Source organism: Erpetoichthys calabaricus, chromosome 11 (assembly GCF_900747795.2).
Source record: "Erpetoichthys calabaricus chromosome 11, fErpCal1.3, whole genome shotgun sequence".
NCBI lineage: Eukaryota > Metazoa > Chordata > Cladistia > Polypteriformes > Polypteridae > Erpetoichthys > Erpetoichthys calabaricus.
This window is the reverse complement of record NC_041404.2, coordinates 97,663,301-97,689,484: the sequence shown is the minus strand read 5'-3', so window position 1 is coordinate 97,689,484 and position 26,184 is coordinate 97,663,301. Positions and strand designations below refer to the sequence as shown.

The 26,184-nt window shown below is 39.7% G+C and overlaps 1 protein-coding gene across 4 annotated transcripts in view; it reads left to right on the top strand.

Annotated features, from left to right (window-relative positions):
* The window catches only part of rbm10 (RNA binding motif protein 10), a 395,465-nt gene that overhangs the window by 90,864 nt on the left and 278,417 nt on the right, over positions 1–26,184 (top strand). For all 4 annotated transcript variants that reach the window (XM_051933537.1, XM_051933536.1, XM_051933538.1 and 1 more), the window contains exon 5: positions 23,316–23,385. In XM_051933537.1, the coding sequence (XP_051789497.1) occupies positions 23,316–23,385 (70 nt within the window). The remainder of the gene's footprint in view (positions 1–23,315; positions 23,386–26,184) is intronic.

Sequence of the window (26,184 nt, the reverse complement as noted above, 5' to 3'; positions counted from 1 at the left end):
TTCATATGGTTTGCAAAGATTTGGTGTGTCTACTAACTTGACTGATAATTGATTCATTCATACCCTATTGGGTATATAACAATTACAATTGAAGACTTATTGTGATAGGTACTAGGGTGTTTTGCAGAACCCCCTGGTTCTCTTTTTGCTCTATTAAATAAAATAAAAACCATAAAACCCATATTTTTCTATGGGTTTCCCCAAAGATGAGATGAAATCTTTAATTGTTTTTTGCATGGCTTGAACAGCATATTAATTATCTAAAATCAAAAAAATTGTAAAAATGTAAAATGTAAAAATTTGCATAATTGTTCATTCTATTGTAGTTATAGACATTAATGACAGAAAGTGTTTGATGTAAAAGTGAGTGACAGAGAGAGATCACTACTTTAGCAAATTTACTGGAGAATGTGTCAAGAGATGTGCAGAAGAGATGTTAAAAGTTTTGCACGATATTCTTTGATGCCATTTATAATGACACCTTGGTACTCAAGAATCATGCACCAGGACATTGGCAGCCACCTAGTCAAGGATGTATAGCATTTAGAGATGTGATAAGAACCGATACTTCGGTACCATGTTGATGCCAAAATAACTGAAATACAATATCGATACCTAAGTGACATTCAGAACCACACTAATGAATGACTGCAAATAAATGTATTACTTTGGACAGCAAAATAATGTGTGGTAAAACCGTGAGTTTAAAAGTACTTATGAAAATGGCTCATTGTACTACAGCACCAAATTAACACCAGAGGTCATGTCTGGAAATGCTTTTTGTACAAGATAGGAGAATTTTTGTGCAATATTGCAGCTTATCCAAAAACAAAAAAAAACAACACCCATAATAGAGTTTAAGTGTGCTTCAAGAGTGGTGATTTAAATTTGAATTATAACTGTAGATGATGAAATCAATTAATTAATTACTCAGTTAAACAAATAATTAATAAGTTCTACACTGCCCTGATATTGTAACAGGGGCTTTGCATTCATTTTCTGATTATTTGTCTACAGATATTTGTCTGAGCATCCATTTCCTAAGTGCTGTCCTGGTCATACATATAGCACTGTGGAATGTGGAAGGAAACTGCACAGCAGCAGTGTTAACAACAGTTGTAGCAAGTAAAAATCGAGACAGGTTTCCATCTTGTGAAGCTTTTTGGCTTGTGTACGCTGGCAATGAAATGAGAAGCCACATTTTTTAATACCAAAATAAAATGTATTTAGTGTTTCAGTGCTTCGAAACACAATGCATGTCTTTCTTGTAGTATGTCGTTCAGTATACTGCATTAATAAAAACTCATCACAGAGACACACAGTTATAGCAGTATGGAGTAAACAGCATACTGATTACAAATATTCAAGCACTGAGTTTGCATCACTTGTTTAGTTTCTGCAGGCAAACTAATGATCATTAGTATAACCCCAGACAAGTGAAGAATGTAGTAAAAGCAAGTGCAGTATCCAACTCAGTTATATGCCATTTATTATAGGATTCATAAAATAAGTGCTAATTTTTGCATTGTGCCAACTGCTGCACAGGCAGAAATCAGTGTAGCCATCTTAATAAAAGAACATGTGTCTTTGTGTGTGACTCTGTACCTGTGTCTGCCCTGTTGCTAGGATTAGGAAGAAAGAATTAAAAATAGGCAAAATATATACAAGAAGTTTAAAAAAATAAAAATAAAACATGATGATAAAAATACCAAATAAGGGTCTAAAAATAAGAAAGTGGATCTTATCAACCTGTTTTCCATTATTCACTGGCAGCTGCAGCATGGTAGCGACTTTCTTACGCCCACTTGGGCAATGTGAATGAGGTTAATAGCTGTAATGCTGCTTCTTCTTGTTCTTCTTTTCCCACTTCTGTGTGGGGTTGATGGCACAGTTGGTATTATGGTTGTGGCACTTCCTCACCAGTCAGGCCCTTTCCTTCAGATCTTCTTTTACTTTATCCATCTATCTCCTTTTTGGCCTCCCTCTCTATTTCTTCCCCAGTACTTAGATTCACATCACTCTTTTGCCCACATACTCATTGTTTCTCCTCGTCACATGTTCATACCACTTTAACTTACTTGCCTAGATATCACTCCCACTTTTGTTGTACCTCTGATTGTCTCATTTCTTATTCTTTGTTTTTTGTAACTCCACACATCCATCTCAACATTCTCATTTCTGTCACATCTACTTCTTCTGTTGTGCTCACTTTAACTGCGCAATCCTCAGCCCCATACATCATACCTGGGGCCTCATGTATAAACGGTGCTTATGCACAAAAATGTTGCGTAAGAACGTTTCCACGTTCAAATCGCGATGTATAAAACCTAAACTTGGCATAAAGCCATGCACATTTTCATGGTAGCTCATACCCTGTCATATGCAAGTTCTCTGCTCGGTTTTGCAGACTGGCGGCACCCAGCGTCAAAGCAGTGCTACTGTTCCTGTGTGATTACCCTTTCTTTTTCAGATCCACATCCCTGACACGGCTTTATAAACACACTGAAATTAACCGCATATTGTTTACTAGCAAAATACCCGCGCTTCGCAGCGGAAAAGTAGTGTGTTAAAGAGGTTATGTAAACATATATATATACATATATATATATACATATACATATATATCTACATATACATTTATATATATATATATATATATATATATATATATATATATATATATATATATATATATATATATATATATATATATATATATATATATACATCTACATATATCTATAAACATATCAACATATATATATACACATACATATACACATACATACATACATTCACATACACATATATATATATATATATATATATATATATACACACACACACACATACATATATACATACACACATATATATATATACATATATATATACAGTGGAACCTCTAGATACGAGTTTAATTCATTCCAGCACTGAGCTTGTATAGCGAATTTCTCGTATCTAGAACAAACTTCCCCATTGAAAATAATGGAAATCCAGTTAATCCGTTCCGCACCCCAAATATATTAACATAAACATCAATTTTCCTAACAAATAACACTGATGAATTATATATACTGTAGTCTACCTTTAATAAATAACACTGGTAAATAATATAACTGATTATTAAAAGAATCAAAACAGATGTCCAAAGTGCAGTAGAGCATTCAATAAATCTTTAAATAAATAATCCTTAAAACAGTTGTGAAGTGGAGGTTTAAAATACACAAGAATAACAATCCTTTAACACGAGGTTAAAACGTCAAAAGGATGCAGTCTTTAAAAAACAGATGACAATCCCCGGTGCTTCTTCTCTGTTAGCGTCTCACCTGCGGGCTCTGCAACAGGCGAGACACTCTTAATGCAGATGACCTTCTCTACACCATCCTGCTTCAGCTGTTTGGCTCGCCTGTTCAGCTCACTGTTCAGCTACACGCGAGCCTGCACTCGCTTGCTCTCCCGCACCGCCTGCCTGCCGCAACTTCAGTTCTCTGTCCTGTCTTTTCTTTTACTTCTTCTCCCCCTTAACCGGCTCGCGCTTCTCTATATATGCGGGGAGGACATGGCAGCTGCAGCCCATCAGCCACAGGAACAATCATGGATGTGGGCAGTTTCCCACCTGTGCACTTAAGTGAGAAACGCAGACACCGCAGATCGCGGGTCGCAACTGCTACCACGCCCCCTCGCTAAGCCGCGAGCTATACCCACAGCCTGGCTCGTGGCTCGTTACGCGAGCCAATGCTTGCATTTAGATACGAATTTTTCGCTCATACTTTCCTCGTATTTTGAATTTCTCGTATACAGAGGTGATCGTATCTCGAGGTTCCACTGTATATATGTGTGTGTATATATATATATATATATATATATATATATATATATATATATGTATATATATATATATATATATATATATATATGTATATATATAATATACACATACAGACACATATATATATACATATACATATTTGCATATCTACGTATATATATATATACATATCTACATATATATACACATATATATATATCTCCCCCTCCTTTAACCGCCACCTTATCGTGGTGGAGGGGTTTGTGTGTCCCAATGATCCTAGGAGCTCTGTTGTCCGGGGCTTTATGCCCCTGGTAGGGCCACCCAAGGCAAACTGGTCCTAGGTGAGAGATGAGACAAAGAGCGGTTAAACAAACCTCCTATGATGAAAAACAATTTTGGACAGCGTTTTCCCTTGCCCGGACGCGGGTCACCGGGGCCCCACTCTGGAGCCAGGCCTGGAGGTGGGGCTCGATGGCGAGCGCCTGGTGGCCGGGCCTGCACCCATGGGGCTCGGCCGGGCACAGCCTGAAGAGGCATCGTGGGTCCCCCTTCCCATGGGCTTACCACCTATGGGAGGGGCCAAGGAAGTCGGGTGCAGAGTGAGTTGGGTGGTGGCCGAAGGCGGGGACCTTGGCGGTCCGATCCTCGGCTACAGAAGCTGGCTCTTGGGACTGGGAATGTCACCTCTCTGAAGGGGAAGGAGCCTGACTAGTGCGCGAAGTTGAGAGGTTCCGGCTAGATATAGTCGGACTCACCTCAACGCACAGCTTGGACTCTGGAACCAATCTCCTTGAGAGGGGCTGGACTCTCTACCACTCTGGAGTTGCCCCCGGTGAGAGGCGCCGAGCGGGTGTGGGTATACTTATTGCCCCCCGACTTGGAGCCTGTACATTGGGGTTTACCCCAGTAGATGAGAGGGTAGCCTCCCTTCGCCTTCGGGTGGGGGGACGGGTCCTAACTGTTGTTTGTGTGTATGCACCGAACAGCAGTTCGGAGTACCCACCCTTTTTGGAGTCCCTGGAGGGGGTGCTAGAAGGCATACCTTTTGGGGACCTCCTCGTTCTGCTGGGAGACTTCAATGCTCACGTGGGCAATGACAGTGAGACCTGGAAGGGCGTGATTGGGAGGAATGGCCCCCCCGATCTGAACCCGAGCGGTGTTTTGTTATTGGACTTCTGTGCTCGTCACAGATTGTCCATAACGAACACCATGTTCAAGCATTGGGGTGTGTATATATGTGCACTTGGCACCAGGACACCCTAGGCCTCAGTTCGATGATCGACTTTGTGGTCGTGTCGTCGGACTTGCGGCCACATGTCTTGGACACTCGGGTGAAGAGAGGGGCGGAGCTGTCAACTGATCACCACCTGGTGGTGAGTTGGCTTCGATGATGGGGGAGGATGCCGGTAAGGCGTGGTAGGCCCAAACGTGTTGTGAGGGTCTGCTGGGAACGTCTGGCAGAGCCCCCTGTCAGAAGTAGCTTCAACTCCCACCTCCGGCAGAACTTCGACCACATCCCTCTATTGTTGAGGCAGCTGACTGGAGCTGTGGCCGTAAGGTGGTCGGTGCCTGTCGTGGCGGCAATCCCCGAACCCGTTGGTGGACACCGGCGGTGAAGGATGCCGTCAAGCTGAAGAAGGAGTCCTGTGGGACCCTGGAGGCAGCTGATAGGTACTGGCAGGCCAAGCGGAATGCGGCTTTGGTGGTTGCTGAGGCAAAAACTCGGGCGTGGGAGGAGTTTGGGGGAGGCCATGGAGAACGACTTTCGGACGGCTTCGAAGAGATTCTGGTCCACCATCCGGCGTCTCAGGAAGGGGAAGCAGTGCAGTGTCAACGCTGTATATGGTGGGGATGGTGCGCTGCTGACCTCGACTCGGGACGTTGTGGGTCGGTAGGGGGAGTACTTCGAAGACCTCCTCAATCCCGTTAACATGCCTTCCAAAGAGGAAGCAGAGCCTGGGGACTCAGAGGTGGGCTTCCCCATCACTGGGACTGAAGTCACAGAGGTGGTCAAAAAACTCCTTGGTGGCAGAGGGGGGTGGATGAGATAAGCCCGGAGTTACTCAAGGCTCTGGATGTTGTAGGGCTGTCTTGGTTGACACGCCTCTGTAACATCGCATGGACATCAGGGACAGTGCCTCTGGATTGGCAGACCGGGGTGGTGGTCCCCCTCTTTAAGAAGGGGGATCGGAGGGTGTGTTCCAACTACAGAGGGATCACACTCCTCAGCCTCCCTGGAAAAGTCTATTCAGGGGTTCTGGGGCCTCATGTATAACGCCGTGCGTAGAACTCACACTATAACATGGCGTAAGCACAAAAGCGGGATTGTGCGTACGCACAGAAAAATCCAGATGCAGGAATATGTGCGCACGCATACTTTCACGTTCTTCTACTACATAAATCCCGATTTGCGTGAAAAGTAACGCACGTGCACGCGCCTTCTGTCCCGCCCCAACTCCTCCCAGAATTACGCCTCTTTGAATATGTAAATCAATATAAATAGCCTTCTGTGAAAAGACAATGGGAAAAGCACGGGAGAAAATATAAGAATTTCAGCGAATATCAAGAGGAGGCAAAGGAAAAACGTACTATTTGTTGGTTTAAACAGTGGTATAATCAACAAAAGGAAGCTGATCGAGTGACAGAGTGTCGGAGAAACTCGAAGGCTCAACTTCACAAAGTCGCACAGTGCCCGAAATAAAAAAGAAATCACATATCAAAGTCGCCGTGAAAAAGCTAGTCGTAGCCCACCGTCTGAGTGTCCTATGAAAGCTTATTAGGGTACAGACAAAAAAAGGCACACAGTGGGGAAAAAAGCACGAAATGTCAACTTTAATCTCGAAATTTCCACTTTAATCACGTAGTTTATTTTGCCATTAAAGTAGAACATCATAAACTTCATCTTAAAATCGTTTAATTTACTAGTTTCTCAAATCCCATTGTAACTAAAGTGGCATGTTAAATGCTTTGTTCTGTATTTGATCTTCTATGTGCTCTATGTGTATGAATCACTACCTGCTTTTTAAACGGGCTTTCTCTTTCTCCAACAGGACACATAATCCATTACATTCGTGATATTACAGCTCTCTGAATAATTAAAATACTGAGATGTATACGTGATATCTTTTTCATGATGATAGGAATGAAAGCATGTTATTAAACATGGGAACACGGTGGCGCAGTGCTTGTTCATGTCTCACGCAAGAGGCTTGCTGCGCCATGCGCAACCTTCAATGAAATAATTTATCACAGCAGTACTGTCTCTTTCAAACGTACTAACCTCCAATTCCTGTCCTTACTTTTCTTTCTCCAAAAACTCAATCGCCACACAATAAGCTATGTAATAGACGTGAAGCCATCTGTAAGCTTAGAACTTCGATTCTTCAAAACTTTTAAGGAACATTGAAATATCTTAGTAGTACGTGTTTAATTATTATATCCGTCTATCTTTCCAGTGTCGCGTCAGCACCAGCAAGAATACAGCGCAAGGCAGGAACAATTACTGAACTAGCTAGCGCTGCGGCACTGTGTCCTCACATGTTTAATTACTAACAATACAGATTATTTAAATGAAGTTAAAGTTTTATCTGTATAATATAATCAACGTTTTGCTGCATTTCGTCTTAGAAATGAATACCGTCATCACATGTAAATACGCGCTTTATAAAGTGGCGCAGGTTGTGCAATATTATAACTGTAGTGCAAGTTTACAGTGGGGTAATTGTACTTATAAGTACAAACAGTTCTACAAGGAGCACTTGATAGACTGATTTAGTGCCTTTAGAGTTCTTGGGATGAAACTGTTTCTAAACCGCGAAGTCCGTACAGGGACTAAAGCGTTTGCTGTGGCTCAGGCAGCATCTGCTTCATGCTGTGTACCGATAATTCTCTTTCCAATCAGCTGCTGCTGTGATTTCCCACTCAGATACAGTGATATAAATACTCCGAGTGGTGCAGTGAGAGTAATGTGGAAAAAGATGATCTGCTGTGGCAACCCTTAACGGGATCAGCTGAAAGAAGATGCAGTGAGAGTTACAACGCTAAAGCAGTTATGGTATTTGGAATACTATGGCTATTCCCTGGACCATTATATTGCTACAGGTTAATTACAATCAGATGCATTACACTAATAAACAATATGCAGTTAATTTCAGTGTATTTATAAAGCCGCGCCAGGAATGTGGATTTAAGAAAGAAAGGGTGATCACACAGGAACAGTTGCACTGCTTTGACACTGGGTGCCGCCAGTCTGCAAAACCGGGCGGATAAATTGCGTACGCCAAGGAATGAGTTACCGTGGAAATGTGCGTGGCTTTACGCCAAGTTTAGGTTTTATACATCGCGATTTGAGCGTGGAAAGGTTCGTACGCAACATTTCTGTGTGTACGCACCGTTTATACATGAGGCCCCTGGAGAGGAGGGTCCGTCGGATAGTCGAGCCTCGGATTCAGGAGGAAGAGTGTGGTTTTCGTCCTGGTCGCGGAACAGTGGACCAGCTCTATACCCTTAGCAGGGTCCTGGAGGGTGCATGGGAGTTTGCCCAACCAGTCTACATGTGTTTTGTGGACTTGGAAAAGGCATTTGACAGTGTCCCTCTGGGAATCCTGTGGGGGGGTACTCCGAGAGTATGGGGTACCGGACCCCCTGATAAGGGCTGTTCGGTCCCTGTACGATCGGTGCCAGAGCTTGGTCCGCATTGCCGGCAGTAAGTCGAACCCATTTCCAGTGAGAGTTGGACTCCGCCAGGACTGCCCTTTGTCACCGATTCTGTTCATAACTTTTATGGACAGAATTTCTAGGTGCAGCCAGGGCGTTGAGGGGGTCCGGTTTGGTGGGCTCAGGATTGGGTCACTGCTTTTTGCAGATGATGTTGTCCTGTTTGCTTCATCAGGCCGTGATCTTCAGCTCTCTCTGGATTGGTTCGCAGCCGAGTGTGAAGCGGCTGGGATGAGAATCAGCACCTCCAAATCCGAGACCATGGTCCTCAGCCGGAAAAAGGTGGAGTGCCCTCTCAGGGTTGGTAGCGAGATCCTGCCCCAAGTGGAGGAGTTCAAGTATCTCGGGGTCTTGTTCACGAGTGAGGGAAGAATGGAGCGTGAGATCGACAGGCGGATCGGTGCGGCATCCGCAGTAATGCGGGCACTGCATCGGTCTGTCGTGGTGAAAAAGGAGCTGAGCCGCAAGGCGAAGCTCTCAATTTACCAGTCGATCTATGTTTCTACCCTCACCTATGGTCATGAGCTATGGGTAGTGACCGAAAGAACGAGATCGCAAATACAAGCGGCTGAAATGAGTTTCCTCCGCAGGGTGTCTGGGCTTTCCCTTAAAGATAGGGTGAGAAGCTCAGTCATCCGGGAGGGGCTCAGAGTAGAGCCGCTGCTCCTCTGCATCGAGAGGAATCAGATGAGTTGGCTCGGGCATCTGATCAGGATGCCTCCTGGACGCCTCCCTGGTGAGGTGTTCCGGGCACGCCCAACCGGGAGGAGGCCCCGGGGAAGACCCAGGACACGCTGGAGGGACTATGTCTCCCGGCTGGCCTGGGAACGCCTTGGGATTCTCCTGGAAGAGCTAGAAGAAGTGGCTGGGGAGAGGGAAGTCTGGGCATCTCTGCTCAAGCTGCTGCCCACGCGACCCGACCTCGGATAAGCGGGAGACAATGGATGGATGGATGGATGGATATATATCTATATTTATCTATCTATCTATACTGTATATATCTATATCTATTTATCTATAATAATAAAAGGCAAAGCCCTCACTCACTGACTGACTGACTCACTCATCACTAATTCTCCAACTTCCCGTGTAGGTGGAAGGCTGAAATTTGGCAGGCTCATTCCTTACAGCTTACTTACAAAAGTTAGGCAGGTTTCATTTCGAAATTCAAAGCGTAATGGTCATAACTGGAACATATTTTTTGTCCATACACTGTAATGGAGGAGGCGGAGTCACGTATCGCGTCATCACGCCTCCTACGTAATCACGTGAACTAAAAACAAGGAAGACATTTACAGCACGAGTCACACGCGGGAATGAAGGTAAATGACGTTAATTTTTGACTGTCTTTTAATACTGTGTAAGCATACATATTAACACATGTGCAATTAAACGTGTGCATTTATGGGGTGATTTCTCAGGCTTAAAAGCTCACCTTTTATCAAACGCGGGAACAAAGGTAACTGACGTTGTTCACTGTCTTTTAATACTGTGTAACCATACATATTAACACATGTCCAATTAAACGTGTGCATTTACGGGGTGATTTCTCAGGCTTAAAAGCTCGCCTTTTACTAAAAAGGTAAATGCAAAACTATTTTCAATTAGTTTATTGAAACGCTCCCGTTAAGGATTGCAATAACATATTCGCGAGATAAAAGAACGAAGTAGGGGGAAATGGAGGAAGAGCCGCAAACAGCGAAGAGCAAAAAATTAATTAAACAATTGAGAACGGAGCGAGTTAAGCATACAAGCATGTTCATAAGGGAAACAAAGCACGGTGTAAAACGTAAGTTTAAATTAAGTTTATAGAAACGCTCCCGCTGCGGATTGCAATAACATATTCGCGACATAAACGTTTAATGAGAAGACACGAGGTATAAACGAACCACACGCCGTGGCGCAACGTTAGGGGCAACACTTTCAACCATTCTATGATCTGCTTCTCGCAACTGAAAGACGGCACATGGCGGATGTTAGCCGACTTGCTGACCGCAACGTTAGGGGCTTCAACTATGGCGCTGATGCCACATCTCAGTGCCAACACTTTGCACACTGTACTTAAAAGACACGCCCTCCTCACTGGACAGTTAAAAACACCAATCAAACTAACGATGACATCAAGTATTACCCAATCAAAAGTAGGAAAGGAGGCATCTTCATAAAATGCGTGTGGGATGATTTGCATGAGACGCTGCTTTAAAAAAAAAATGATAAAAAAAATACGGGATAAATCCCGTCCAGTATTGATTCAAAACGGGACGCGCAATTTCATTCTCAAACGCGGCACGATTCCGTATTTTAAAGGACGGGTGGCAACCCTACAGTGCCAGGTAACCACCCATACAATCAGATTGTGATTCAGACTAGGAATGCAATGAATGTAATTACCCCGATCTACATACAAGGCGAAAGTCTTGCAACATTCAAAGATGATGGTTTGGGATAAGTACACCATACAACATAAAAGAGCTTATGAAGCCTTGAACCGAAAAAAGCAAGATCTCAGAGATCGTAAAAAAAAAAATAGGAGGTAATGTCGTTTTACTCGCTGTAGATTTTAGTCAAACATTAACAGTTATTCCACGAGGGAGACCAGCAGATGAGCTCAACGCGTGTTTAAAATCCATGTTTCTCCCACGCTCGGTCATATGTCGCGTATTCTCGGGTAGGTGCACCAAAAAATGTATACATTTAAGCATGTAATGGGCAAACAAAAAATGAGGTATACCCGAAGGCACTGCAGTAGTACTTAATGTAACTTTACTTCTTAAATGTTAATGTTTTACTGTTTAATAATTTATACGCTTCTTATATGTTGTTCAAATTCTTTTATCAAAATACCACTGACAGCGCAATGCACGATAACATGGAGTGAATACACCATACGCATCCGCCCACGGCTGCCCTGCTGTGCGCAGATAGGAGTTGATTCTACAATAAAATAAAATAAAGATAAAAAGAGTAAAACAATCATCACCCATAAAGCGTGTGTGTGTGTATATATGTGTATATATATATGTTGATATGTGGATGTGTATATGTATATATATATATATATATATATATATATATATATATATATATATATATATATATATATATATATATGTAGATATATATGTAGATATGTATATATATGTGTATATGTATATATATGTTTATATGTGTGTGTGTGTATTTTATATATATAAAACACAGCAACACTCATAACAATGACAACACAATTACATTGACAATCATGTTACGTTATTTTTAAAATGTTTCCTTTTTTTTTTCATAACCTCTAACACACTACTTCTCCGCTGCGAAGCGCGGGTATTTTGCTAGTAATATATCTCTCTCTCTCTCTCTCTCTCTCTCTCTCTCTCTCTCTCTCTCTCTCTCTCTCTCTCTCTCTCTCTCTCTCTCTCTCTCTCTATATATATATATATATATATATATATATATATATATATATATATATATATATATATATATATATATATATATATATATATATATATAATCCCCGCAAAGTACTGCTTTTAAATTTTTATTAAGAAGAAAAGAAAACCTTTTTAAATTGAGGGAAAATATACCAATAACAATTTGTTAAGGATCTGTTTTTTTGTGAAGCAGCCTTAACACAGCTTTTCCGCTGTTTTATAAACGAACGGCATATAAGGTCTTCCTTTTTCCTTGCTTCGCCAAGGAAGGAGCCTTTTTATTTAATCCATGGGTTGTCCTCTGTTTTTTTGTTCGTTTATTACGATTGTTATAGTTCTGTTTGTATACCACGTTGTCAGTTCAGCACTCCGGTTGTAATCTGTCCAAGCCGTGTAAGCACACTCTTGAGAATGCAACGTATAGTTGTACAGGAGAAAAGCAATCTTGCCTGAAATCAATGGCAACCTTTTGTAGGTCTATGAACGTAATTTAAACTTTAGGTTTACACGGTGCTTTGTTTCCGACGTGCTGTGTTCTACGTGCTGTTAGCTAAGACCCGGCACTTAAAAGTTTCTCGTTACAGCAATTAAATTAATCCGTTACAAAGTCATCGAAAGTCTCGTTTATACCTCGTGTCTTCTCATTAAATTTGTATCTCGCGAATATGGTATTGCAAACGGCAGCGGTAGCGTTTCTATATACTTAATTTAAACTTACGTTTTACAACGTGCTTTGTTTCCGCAGTATCGAAGTGATCACTCGTGCTGCATTCAGTCTGTTCACGTGAGCCGCTCTCTTGTGCCTTCTCAATTGTGTAATGAATGTTTTTTTCATCGCTCTTTGGGACTCTTCCTTGTTTTCAGTTCACGTGATTACGTAGGAGGCGTGATGACGCGATACGCGACCCCACCTCCTCCATTACAGTATATGAACAAAAAAGAGGTTCCAGTTATGACCATTACGTGTACAATTTCGAAATGAAACCTGCCTAACTTTTGTAAGTAAGCTGTAAGGAATGATTCTGCCAAATTTCAGCCTTCCACCTACATGGGAAGTTGGAGAATTAGTGATGAGTGAGTGAGGGCTTTGCCTTTTATTAGTATAGATTAGTTTAATGCATCTGATTGTAATTAACCTGTAACAATATAATGGTCCACAGAATGGTCAAACTATTCCAAATACCATAACTTCTTTAGTGTTGTTACTCTCACTGCACCTTCTTCTTCTTCTTTCAGCTGCTTCCGTTAGGGGTTGCCACATCGGATCATCTTTTTCCATATTCCTCTTACTGCACCACTTGGAGTATTTATATCACTGTGTCTGATTGTGAATCACAGCTGTACAGCAGCTGATCAGAAAGAGAATTATCGGTATACAGCATCAAGCACACGCTGCCTCAGCCATTCGCTATTTGAACTGCTCTCATATGACAAACGCTTCAGGGTCTTTCCTTTATGGACCTTTATTTTCATTTATTTTTATTTTTATTTCATTTATTTTTATTTTATTTTTTATTTTCAGTTTCATCCCAAGAACTCTAAACTCTAAACTGCGATACAGTTATAATATTGCACAACCTGACCCACTTTATAAAGCGCGTATGTACATATGATGACAATATTTTTAAGATGAAATGCAGCAAAATATGTTTATTATATTATACAGATAAAACTTTAACTTAGTGAGGAGCTGGAGCTTTGTTCACGGATTGTTCCTGCCTCGCGCTGTATTCTTGCTCTGGCTGGTGCGACACTAGAAGGATAGATGGATAGAATAATTAAACATTACGAAGATATTTCAGTGTTCCGTAAAAGTTTTGAAGAATCTGCGTTCTAAGCTTACAGATGGCTTAACGTCTATTACAGAGCTGATTGTGTGGCGATTGGGTATTTGGAGAAAGAAAAGTTAGGACAGGAATTGGGGGTTAGTACATTTGAAAGAGAGTACTTCTGTAATAAAGAATTTCATTGAAGGTCGCGCATGAACAATCACTGCACCACCGTGTTCCCATGTTTAATAATATGCTTTAACTCCTATCATCATGAAAATAATATCAAGTATACATCTCAGTATTTTAATTATTCAGAGAGCTGTAATACTGTATTACGAATGTAATGGATTCTGTGTCCTGTCGGAGGAGGAGAAAGCCCGGAAGCACGTAGTGATTCACACACATAGAAGATCAAATACAAAACAAAGCATTTAACGTGCTACTTTAGTTACGATGGGATTTGAGAAACTAGTAAATTACACGATTTTAAGGTAAAGTTTATGATGTTCTACTTTTTTAAATGACAAAATAAACTATGTGATTAAAGTGGAAATTTCGAGGTTAAAGTTGACATTTTGTGCGTTTTTCCCCACTGTGTGCCTGTTTTTTCTCTGTACGCTAATAAGCTTGCCTCCACTTGGTATTCGCTGAAATTCTTTTATTTTCCCTCTTGCTTTTGCCATTGTCTTTTCACAGAAGGCTGAGCTTAAGGGCTATTTATATTGATTTGCATATTCAAAGAGGCATAATTCTGGGAGGAGACAGGGCGGGACAGCAGGTGCGTGCACGTGCGTTACTTTTTACGCTGACCATGATTTATGTAGCGGAAGAACATCGAAGTTGGCGTTCTCACAGATATATGCATCTGGATTTTTTTGTGCGTAAGCACATTTCCGCTTTTGTGCTTACGTCATGTTATAGTGCGAATTCTATGCACGGTGTTATACATGAGGCCCCTGGTCTTACCACTGTCTTAAAAATCATACCTTAAGAATTAAGACGAATGTTAAAGTTAAACAATACTCCTGATGCCTTTTCCAATTGTTCCATTCACACTGCACTCTATGGGTTATCTCTGCATTTTGTTTTTCATCTTGGGCTACCACTGATCGTAGATATTTAAATTTACCACTCTTTCCAATATCTTTCCCTGCAGGCTAACTTCGGAATCCTAATCATTAAACCTCACATATTCTGTCTTCTTCCTATTTATCTTTAACCACCTGTCTTTTAAAGTACCTCTCCGTTCTTCCAACTTCCTCTTAATTTCCTCTTTTCTGGTGCTACACAACACAATATTATCAGCAGAAAGCATGGACCTGAGGGATTGTTTTTTTTATCCTGTGAGTCAACACTTAACACCATAACCAGATCAAAGAGGTAAGAACTTAAAAAAGATCCCTAGTGCAGACATGCTGTAACTGGAATCTTGTCTGTTACCCCAATACTGCTTTTAACTATAGTCCTCGCTCCCTAGTACACATCCTGGAGATTCCTCACGTAATTCTCTTGGACTCCTTTCTGTCTCATACACCTCCAGACTTCTTGACGTAACACTCTATCATAAGCTTTAGGTTTGCTCGATGTTTCGATATGAGCTGTCTCAATGCAAAGACTGCATCAGTTGTTCCTCTCCTTGGCATCAAATCAAACTGCTCCTCCCTTTTGGTGGTCTGTTCCCTAAGCATTCCCTATATAACCTTTTCCCAAATTTTCATTGTGTGTGACATCATATTTATCCTTCTATATTTTCTACAATCCTGAATAGCACCTTTCTCCTGTTCATAGATCTTCTGCTTTAGATCACAAAACACATCTACTCCCTCTTCTCCTAAACTCTTCCACACTTTTGCTGGCATTTCATCTGGCCCTTTTACCTTTCCATTTTTCATTCTTTTCAGTGCTGGAAATTTGATTCTGTTCATCTGGACAAAGTTTTTAAGTGGGAGAAATATTTCGAGACTTATCCAAGTCTCTTCCTCAGTCTCAATTGACTGCAGGTTTCCCCAACCTTATAAACAGTACCTTTGCTTAATCACAGAGACTAGCACCATTGACAAAGGGCCAGTTGTACATCTGTCGCAAACTTACAATGCTGTGATTGCAGCCATTCCTCAACCCTCTATGAATGGTTCACATGTCTACTAATCAGTGGACAATTTGCATATCACTGATCAACTGGCCCTTTGTCAATGGTGCTAGTCTCTGTGATTAAGCAAAGGTACTGTTTATAAGGTTGGGGAAACCTGCAGTCAATTGAGACTGAGGAAGAGACTTGGATAAGTCTCGAAATATTTCTCCCACTTAAAAACTTTGTCCAGATGAACAGAATCAAATTTCTAGGATTTCCTTACCTGGATTATTGAGCATGCATCGAGACATTCTTTTCAGTGCCTTTTTACTTTCTCCCTCCTTATTCTTGGTATTAGCTCTTCATTTTGGACTTCATCTCCAAATGCTACTTTTGGATTTTCTTCATTCAATAGCTTTTTAAAGAAACTCTTCCATTTATTCTTGATCCTAGATCACACCTTGCTCAACTTTCATCTCCTTTATCTTACTAAAACCAGCAAGCCCGCGATTCTCGAAAGAATCGCAAATCCAAGAATGGCAATCACTTTCTGTTCCCTCTGATACTTGGAGGGATGAACTATCATGGAGGGTGGGTGCGTCCTGGGAAAGTTCATGTAATGAAATAAACATATTTGTACTAAAGCGGTTTCTTTTTGGAGCTGTGACTCAGTTGTAGGCGCCTTCGTTTATTGTTTTTATCCATGCAGTCTCTTTTTTGTTTTTCTATGGCTGTGTCATCAGCGAGAAGTCGGTTGCTGACTGCGGCGGATTCGCGTGCTGAAGTGACCATGGCGGCGGATCCGGGCATGGAGGGCTACATTACTAAACGAACGTGGTATATGCGGTGGTGTGAGTGGTCGCGTTCGGCGGCTGTACAACCTGCCGTGCACACTTTACCTCAGGTTTAGTTTACAGGTCGTAGCCATGGTAAAGTTTTCATTTAATTTAATAAACGGGCTCATGTTTGTATTATTAATTGTTGAGCTCCTTCCATTTGGAGCCGTGACTCCTTTGCCTCTGCTGTGTCATAAGCGCGTTGTGGGCACGTTCGTTCATTGTGTTTATCCATATGGGCTCGTTTTGTATTTCCGTTAGTTGAGCTCTTTCATTGTGGAGCCGTGACGTCTTTGCTTCTGGTGTGTCTGAAGCGCGTCGTTGGAGCCTCCGTGTTTTGTTTTGTTGTTCTGTGGCTGTGTCGTTAGGTAGAAGTCGTTTACTGTTAGGAAGCATACTCCAACTTACACACACTGACTGCTGGCACAGTGGATTAGAGCAGGTGTAGTTTACAGGTCGTGGTGTTTGGGCGCCACGCACTGACTCTGGGAACTACGGGCTCGGTTTTGTATTACAAATCGTTGAGCTCTTTCCGTTATGTGATTCAAATATGCCACACAGACCGCTGGCACAGTGGATTAGAGCAGGTTTAGTTCACAGGTTGTGTTGTTTGTGCGCCACCTACTGACTCTGGGAAGCCGCTGGGTTTGACTCTGAGGTGCAGTGCGCATGCGGTGCGTCCGCCGTCCGTGCATAAATTAAACTGTGGTTTAGTAATATAGATCCTTTCCAGCCTTGTTCCTAGTCTTTTCTATTCTAAAAAGCATTCCTTCTCCCTCTTTTGTCATCAGTTTTTCCATACACCTCCTCAAAAATTACCTTTGCCTATACATTTATCTGTCTTCCTCCTTTCCTCTCTGATTGTTACCATTTATTCTTTGCCTCCTTGTTAACCTTTATGAATCCTGCACCTCTCTGTTTCACTGCCATATCTCTTTGTTCCTAGGTCAGCCCCTTCCTGTCATTCTACCCAATACCTCATCACCTAATCCTAATACAACTTTGCTATTTTTATCCCACCACTCCTCCACACCAAGGTTATTATAGTTTTGCCTTTTTATATTAGTTTTTATTTCTATTTTTTTTTTTTGACCTTACTTGGAAATTCACTTTAGTTCTAGTTTTCCTTCGTGTATTTTTAGTTTTAATTTAGTTTTTTTTTACAAAGACATTTCTATTTTATTTTTATATATACTAGTTTCAGTTTTAGTTTTAGTAATTATAGTATGGTTAAAGAGCTACTATGGAGTTTAGTTTTTGTGTCACAATGAGACAGAACTGTTTACTTAATGGGTTTGGATATAATATGAATTTAATGTTAGTGGAAGCTTACTACACTACACATCACACTTTACTATTTGGTTTTGTTTGTGTTCTTATAATGAATGCCTTCAATATTGCATTCAAAAATGTCAAACACTGGGCTTTGTTATTTTTTTACCTCCGGCACAAACAATTTATAGACAGAATTTTGCACCTGCAGGCCTGAAAAGATATAAAAAATAAGATAAGAGATTCTTCTGTGTTCTGACAGATGTGACCATGACAATCACGGGGGCAAGGAAGAACAGGGCTCTTAGGCGTGAATCAGTGTGCAGACCCCACCTAACTGTATTGAGGGAAACAAAGAAAAACAAACATGTAGTGTGAAGGTTAGGGGCAGTGAGACTTGAATAGCCCATGCATAAGAATGGTAAACCCTTAATGAGCAGAGTAAGAGCAGGTAATAAGAATATGAACAGGCACAAAATGACAGAGACAGCATCTGAGATTAAGAACAATTTATACATTATCTAAACATGTTTATCCAGATCAGGAACGTGGAGCCTACCCGAGCAGGTTTGGATGCAAGGCAGGAAAAATCCCTGGTATGCAATATGTATGATATGGCCGATGTTAAGAACAAAAAGAATATGATATTTCAACTATCTGTTTTGAGAGAGAGAAACATTGAAAAAATAGGGACAGGTATTTTAAAACATAATTCTGCTACTGGATTATTTTCACAATATCAGGCATTTTGAGCTGCGAATATGAACTAAAAAACATAAATTAATAAATCTAGAATAAATACAAAAACAGATTAGTATGTTTAGCTTTTCATCACTTGGCAGATTCTCTTCGCCTACCTACCTGTAGTTCAATGGATACATTGTTAGCTCGGGAATTTTACAAGGTTTGTATGGCTTTGTTGTTAAACGATGTTTTTAAAGCAAAAGTGTCTGGTCAGCAACAATATGCTGATCTTGTATGATGACCTTGTCAGTCTCTCGATCAGTGCCGTTTTATTTTCAAAAATCGGGAGTGGTCTCCCTTAGACTTTCTCGTGTACTCAGATATGGGGATGGATATTTGAGGAGTAAACCACAAGACAATGATTATATTATGTATATTAAAGAACCATCAACATCAAGTCAAATTAATAATTTATTGAACAATTATTATAAAAGTAAAATAAAGTTGAATAAATCTGACTCTGCAGCTACATTAATAAAAAAATCGAGTATGTGTTCAGGTAAAGTACCATTTTCGGTTAATGGATTTGGCCCAAAAGTTAATACAGATCTACAATTCTGGTGCAACAACCACATGCCAAATTTCATCCATCTGTCTAGTTGTGTTTTTGAGATATCGTGTTTACACACACACAGACATAATTCCAAAAAACTGTATTTTCGGACCCGGGGAGGTCTGAAACGTCAGGATTCATCAAAATGTTGATGTCAAATTTTTTTCATGATTACTATACTTTCTCTATACTTTGTATACTTCGTGTGCAAAGTGTCAGGTGAATTACTGTCAACAAAAAGCAGGCACCTGAGAAATAATCTGAAACGTTACTCACTCGTGATTTTTCTATCCATACGGTAAAGTTTTTGTTGACCAGCACATTCCGATTTCAGGTGTTTGAATTACATCTTGATATACAACAAGTGTAAAGAAAGGCTACGGCACGTAAATCGCTTTCTATTCCACAGGCTTTAGGTGCATATTCAGCTCACTCTGTCACTGCAAATGCTGTGTGAACACCCGGCCTCCTTCACCAGCCACCGTTCACTGGATGAATATGTACGGACGGCTCGTGGTGGATGGCTTTCAGTTTTAAAGTTAAAAGTTATAAGGGTTAAAAACTAACAGCAAGAATATTCATTCAAAAACAAAAACTAAAATTATTTTTAGTAAATTATTTTATTTCAGTTAGTCTTTCCAGCTACTTTAATAGTTTCATTTAGTTTTAGTTTATCATTTCAGTTTTGTTAATTATTTTATTTGTTTACAAAAATGTTTTCTTAATAATAGTTTGTTTTGATTTTAGTTTTCTTTAACTCTAATAACATTGCTCTACACTCTAATGTCTGCACTTCATTTAAAACTTTATCCTTAACCTGTTTTTAAGCATTTCCTCTTTTAATCTTAACCACTTTATACTGGTGCTGCTTGCTCTGGTTTTATTCTCCTGCTGATTTTGATTTCCCAGTCTATCACCACAACTTTATGCTGCACTGTACCACTTTTATTGCTATTATGCTAATGAATAATAACTTTACATGGTGGGCAATGGATGAGTGAAAGTAATGAATATTCAAAGCACACTCCAGGAAACCAAAGCCCCAACATGATTAGGCTGGAGTCACGAAACCTGGCCAATGCAGTTGTGACCACCACCGCATTTTCCCAGCAAAACACTTCGACTATAAGAATGGTCAGTTTGATAAGCAGCACCAACATGAAGCGTGGTGAATGTGTGGCTGTATTCAAAGAGAAATAGGCTGACGTGAGGGAAAGGGATAGGATGCATATTAATTATAACAGAGCAAGATGGAAAACCCATTATATTAAATAAAAAAATGAGGTCTACATTGATTTATTAAATTTCAACACATTTTAGATGGGCGATGCAGCTAGTATCCTATGTTTCAGTGGTATGTTGGTGAATGTAATGCAGTCTCTCAGTTAAAATTAATTGAATATAAATAACAACAGTCCAGTACATTTTCTAATTCTGGATTTGTACACAGGCTAAGCTATAACAAAGTCTGATCACTTATAAAAGATGCTTTGAAAACAGAATAGCAAAGTCCTTGATTAATGGATTAATGTAAAACTGAAAAATGTGTCCCAACTTCAAGGTTAATTGTGTGAAGTCAAACATTAGCAGAGATTTAAAAACACTTTGTTACAAAAGCACCTTTAAAGAGTTTGTTTAAATTTAAATATCTTGAATTATATTGGAATTCTCAAATTCAACTGTAATGACATAATGCTTAAATTTTTATTTTTAGTAGTGCTGCTCTCTGATTTAAAAATTTAATCGCAATTAGTCACACAATTAAAATTTGCAATCAAAATTAACTGCAATTTAATTTCAATTTATAATATTTCCTTTAAATATATTAATATATTTCAATAAAGCAGAAAAAACTCAGTGGTTTATGTTTTAATACAAAACCATTTTAACAATTGCTTGCTTTGCATACAGTATTAAATTATTTCAGTTCAGTTTATTGAATGAAACACTAATCAGTCAACAGCCCAAAGTAAGTAATTTTTGTATTCTGAGTCACATCAAAATGCAAATTAGTGTAGCACTTTGATTGGTTCTTTCAATAATTCTGCCTGATATGAAGATGAAGAATAAGACATTATTGATTTTCTAACTTTTTACCCAGTTGCTTAGGCATACCAGTTTATTTGCACTGGTTGATCAATGGATGATATTCATCCATCCATCCATTTTCCAACCCGCTGAATCCGAACACAGGGTCACGGGGGTCTGTTGGAGCCAATCCCAGCCAACACAGGGCACAAGGCAGGAACCAATCCCGGGCAGGGTGCCAACCCACCACAGGACACACACAAACACACCCACACACCAAGCACACACTAGGGCCAATTTAGAATCGCCAATCCACCTAACCTGCATGTCTTTGGACTGTGGGAGGAAACTGGAGTGCCCGGAGGAAACCCACGCAGACACAGGGAGAACATGCAAACTCCAGGTAGGGAGTTTGCCTGCCAGTGTTGGGAAATGCTACTTTTAAAATTAAGTTTAGTTACATTAGTTACTTTTTTCTAAATAATGAATAATCGTGTTATACAGTTACTTATTATAAAATATGCTGAATTACAAACTGCTTTTTCCCTTGCATTATTTTTTTCTTCTAGTAGAGATACCCATACTTGTAATTAAAATAAACTTATTCTCTTGAACAAAGAGAAAAAAAGAATACCTCACCAGTCATTACTACTCCATTTCAAATCAAGAAAGGTGATAACATAAACTGGGACAAACTAGAATTTTTAAAAAATATATACCATGGTTATGGATTATACAGGGTTATATGAAAGCTATTTATTTAGATGTTTTGAATTGCATGTCATCATAGAATGTATCATTTATGAATTAAAAAAATAATAAATTTAACTATCTTAAACTTCAGCCAAAATGGATGGAAATATTAGCATGATCAGTTTGCACTGATTATTGACTAGACTTTCTTGGCTCCAGTGTAATGTAGGCTACTTTAGGTAACAAAAATATTTAACCCCAACATCGCATGTCTGCTTTGGGTGATATATGAGTGAGGTAAAAAGAATTGAGCAATTCCACTCTGTATCATGTGTTCTTTAGCTGCTCAGACATGCATAACACCAGCTACTTGCTATTTCAAGTCAGATAACCCTCAGAGACAGGGCTAATCCACTGAAATTCTGTCCTCCCCTCAGACCTACACCTTGTTGTACCTCAGTAGCCTCTTTTATGGGCAGACTTGGATTAGCAGATATCACTATAGTAATATTTACAATGCATGTATCTTCTTGTTCTGGATGTTCTGCTGTACTGCACAATGTGACTTTTTTTTTTTTACCATCAATTTGTGAATGCAGCATCACTGAGGCTCAGTCTCATGGAGCTCACCGAGCTTGTCTGCCTGCAATGTTAGCACACCACAGAAATGAAACATTTTCATTCTGCTTGTATAACTGGTTTGATTTTAACTGTTTTGCAGTTCTCTGCACTTTGAAGAGCTAGTGTATATATAAAACCATGTATATGAAAATATGAGACAAATCGGATCCCTTATTGATTCAGTATGGTACGCAGTATTTTATGTTCCAGTACAGGACGATCCCACATTATAAGTAATAGATGTCATGCACCACTAAAACAGCTAAGCAGAGGTTTTGCCTCCAACATGTTTTGGAATAAAATGCTGAAAACTGGAAGAAATCAAAAAGATTGAGGAGTTGGTGAGAAAACCATAGCTTCACACTCAAAGTAAAAAAAAAAAAGCATAAAAAATATTTGGATTAAACATAATTGAAAAAAGGTTTTGTTTAGAATGTTCTGTATGTTTGGTCTTTATGTATGCTGTCAAATTGAAAACTAAGTCTCATTCAAGGCAGTGAGCTAGGTTGACAAGAGAGGAAGTTGCTATTTTTTAAATATTCTAGTTTCATTGCTCTGATCCCTTGTAGCTTCATTATCTGTTGTGTGTATGAAAATGACATGATTTTCTGCTTGTTTTGACATATTTTTGAAATTTTAAAATGCCCATCCCATATTCTTAAAACTGTCTTTCACTTTTTGAACTTAACAAGGCCTAGATTGCAACTATCTGTATCAAGCCAATTCCTTCATGATTATTGTCTAAATATAAATCTTTTAATTTATAGATCCGCTTACATCTCCAGGAACAAGGTATCCAGGCAAAGGATGTGCGTTTGATGAGGAACAAATCTTCAGGTGAGAAAAGCAGTATTGAAATTTCCTTCTTTCCCTATCCATCCACGAACTTTGTGGTTGGAGTGACTTTTTCTCCATGCCGTTTCTTCTTATTCTTCAATTATTTTTTCTATAATATTCCTGGTTCCCTTTTCTTATATATTTTAGTCTAAACTGCAAGCATTTTAGATTTCATTCTGATAGCACATGAAAAATCAGTATACTTATCTATATATTCTTTAATTTGAGTAGAAAATGGTTCATTTGAACCCCATGAATACTACTATTCAGTGGCAAGAAATGTACTGTTTTGACATTTGGGCATCATTTATAATTTTAAACATCTCTTTGCCTTGGCTAGTCCTTAAAGTAAATTCAAATAAAAATTCAGAAATTAGCATTTAACACTAGAATTACCAGAGTCTACGAAAAAACTCGTAGATCCGGCCCACCTTAAAACCATTCTCACCTCTCTTTTGTCTTCTAAATGTGCCGATTAAGAGGAGCAGCGAGCAGCCGGCTATTCCATCCCCCACCGTCGCAGAACGTTCACTAAGTTTTCCCAACTCATGCCTTGTTTGATTACCTGGGAGTGACTGAACTGCTGGAGTTTTAGAATAGAAATAATAGATCGCTATTTGGAATACATGCATTTCATGCGTGTTCCGTTTCTACAGTAATCTGTGTAAACACATTGCTAAAACAGAAACTTTTTCATATTTTAGTAATAAATGTTACAAAATGTAGGCATAAACTATAGAATGTGTAAAGCCCGAGTTCCTAAGATCAAATAAACACTTCTACAAAAGCTTCACACACCATATAACAGCTTCTGTGGCGTAGCGCGCTAAGATTTGCCTCTCAGACCGAGTAGCTTTTCTCTGCCTCACAAACATGAGTTCAATTCCCCGCTGGGGATAAAGTGTTACTTCTTTTTTTTCTTTTTAACCTCAAACGGACATAAAATTTGTAAATTGGTATGCACTGTCAGTTAATGAGATCGCTATATTTTCATGTGGGATGCTCCTTTTAAAATATTTTTTTAACAATTGAGACTGCAATTAACATGAACAACTGTCCTTATAACTTATTTTTTTCAAGATCCATAACACACAGACAGACAGAGCACTGCGTAATACAGAGACAGACAGGCAGAGATATACAAACAAACAGGGAAGGCACATGTACTGAAAGAAAAAAAAATTAACATGCGCATTGTTTCTGCAGCACTGAATGAGCTCACCCGCTCTAACATCACCCGTCCCCCGATCTGCCTCTCTAAGTAACAGCGCAAGTACAGACACAAACCAAGTGTAATCAAGAGTCCTGGTTCGATCCCCACTCACTCCTATATTTGCCGTTTTCAGTAGTAAGCTGCTCTTTTTGTTAATATTAAACAGTACACACATGCACTTGATTTGTGTCTGTACTTGCGCTGTTACTTAGAGAGTCAGATTGGGGGAGCTTATTCAGTGCTGCAGAAACAACGCACATGTTGATTTTTTTTTTTCTTTCAGTACATGTGCCTTCCCTGTATATTTGTATATCTCTGCCTGTCTGTCTCTGTATTACGCAGTGCTCGGTCTGTCTGTGTGTTATGGATCTTGAAAAAATAAGTTATAAGGACGGTTTGCTGACTTGGAGCACCACTGCCTTACTGTGCCACAGAGACGCGAGTTCGATTCCCAGCTTTGAAGAAAGTGTTTTTTTTTTCCTCAAACGGACATTGAATTTATAAATTGGTATGCACTGTAAATCGTTAACTTTAAAATGTCAATTGCGGTTATTTCTGTTGATTAATTCATGCTTTTTTACTTAGAGTCAGAACAGGAGCTTTTTCAGCTTATTCAGCTTATTCAGCTTCTGATCTGACTCAAACAGCGGCAGTATAATTTCACACCCAACCTGACGCTGTTCGTTTTCAAATAATATTGCATTACTTCGACTGATGTTTTCTGATTGGTACTATTCGCGTCATAAAATTATTTCTTCAAAACGTCACATATATTTGTCTCTTTCTTTTTTTAAAATGTGTGTTGTAGCACTCAGCAACTGGCCACCTGCATGTTCTTGCGCACACTAAATCAGACAGCGCTATATGCAATCATCAGATTCAAATGTTAACAGTTATATAGCACAGAATGGAAATCAGCAGTTCTTAGCATTCCACCTACTGTAACTTGCTTTCTTTTTTCTTCGGTTATAGTCTTGAATAAAAGTGCACTTGTTTTGTTATACTTTTACATCAACATATGTTCCTGTGTTTGAGCTACATGGGCATGCTCAAAAAATACACGTATAATGCCACGAAAAATGCATGCAGACACTTCAGTTCGCAAGCATTGGTACGACAATGCAGTCACAAGTACACTGCAGAGCTTTAGCGCGTCTTTATGTGAAAACAGCATCAGATGGGGAGTGTCTGATGATTGCATATAGCGCTGAAGTTACTGCTCTTTACTATGCTCTCCTCTGCATGTCCTGGAGTACAAAAGAAACAGCATACAGCAACATGTGGGGACTGGCAATACTGGGGGAAAAAAACACGTGGTCGTATGTATCGTGATACATTGCAGAACTTTAGCGCGTCTTTATGTAAAAACAGCAGTGTCAGGTGGGGGGCGGTAGGGATGGATCCTGAACGCGACTGAGACAATGAAAAGTGAATTTTAAAAAAATAAAGCTAACCTTTACAAATATCATAAATTACACCGGCTGTTACAGACTGAAATCAAATGTATCTTTTTATTCTACAATAGTGAAAATAAGAACACTTCTCAAATGGGAGTTGTGCAGGATCGAACTCATGACCTTCTGATT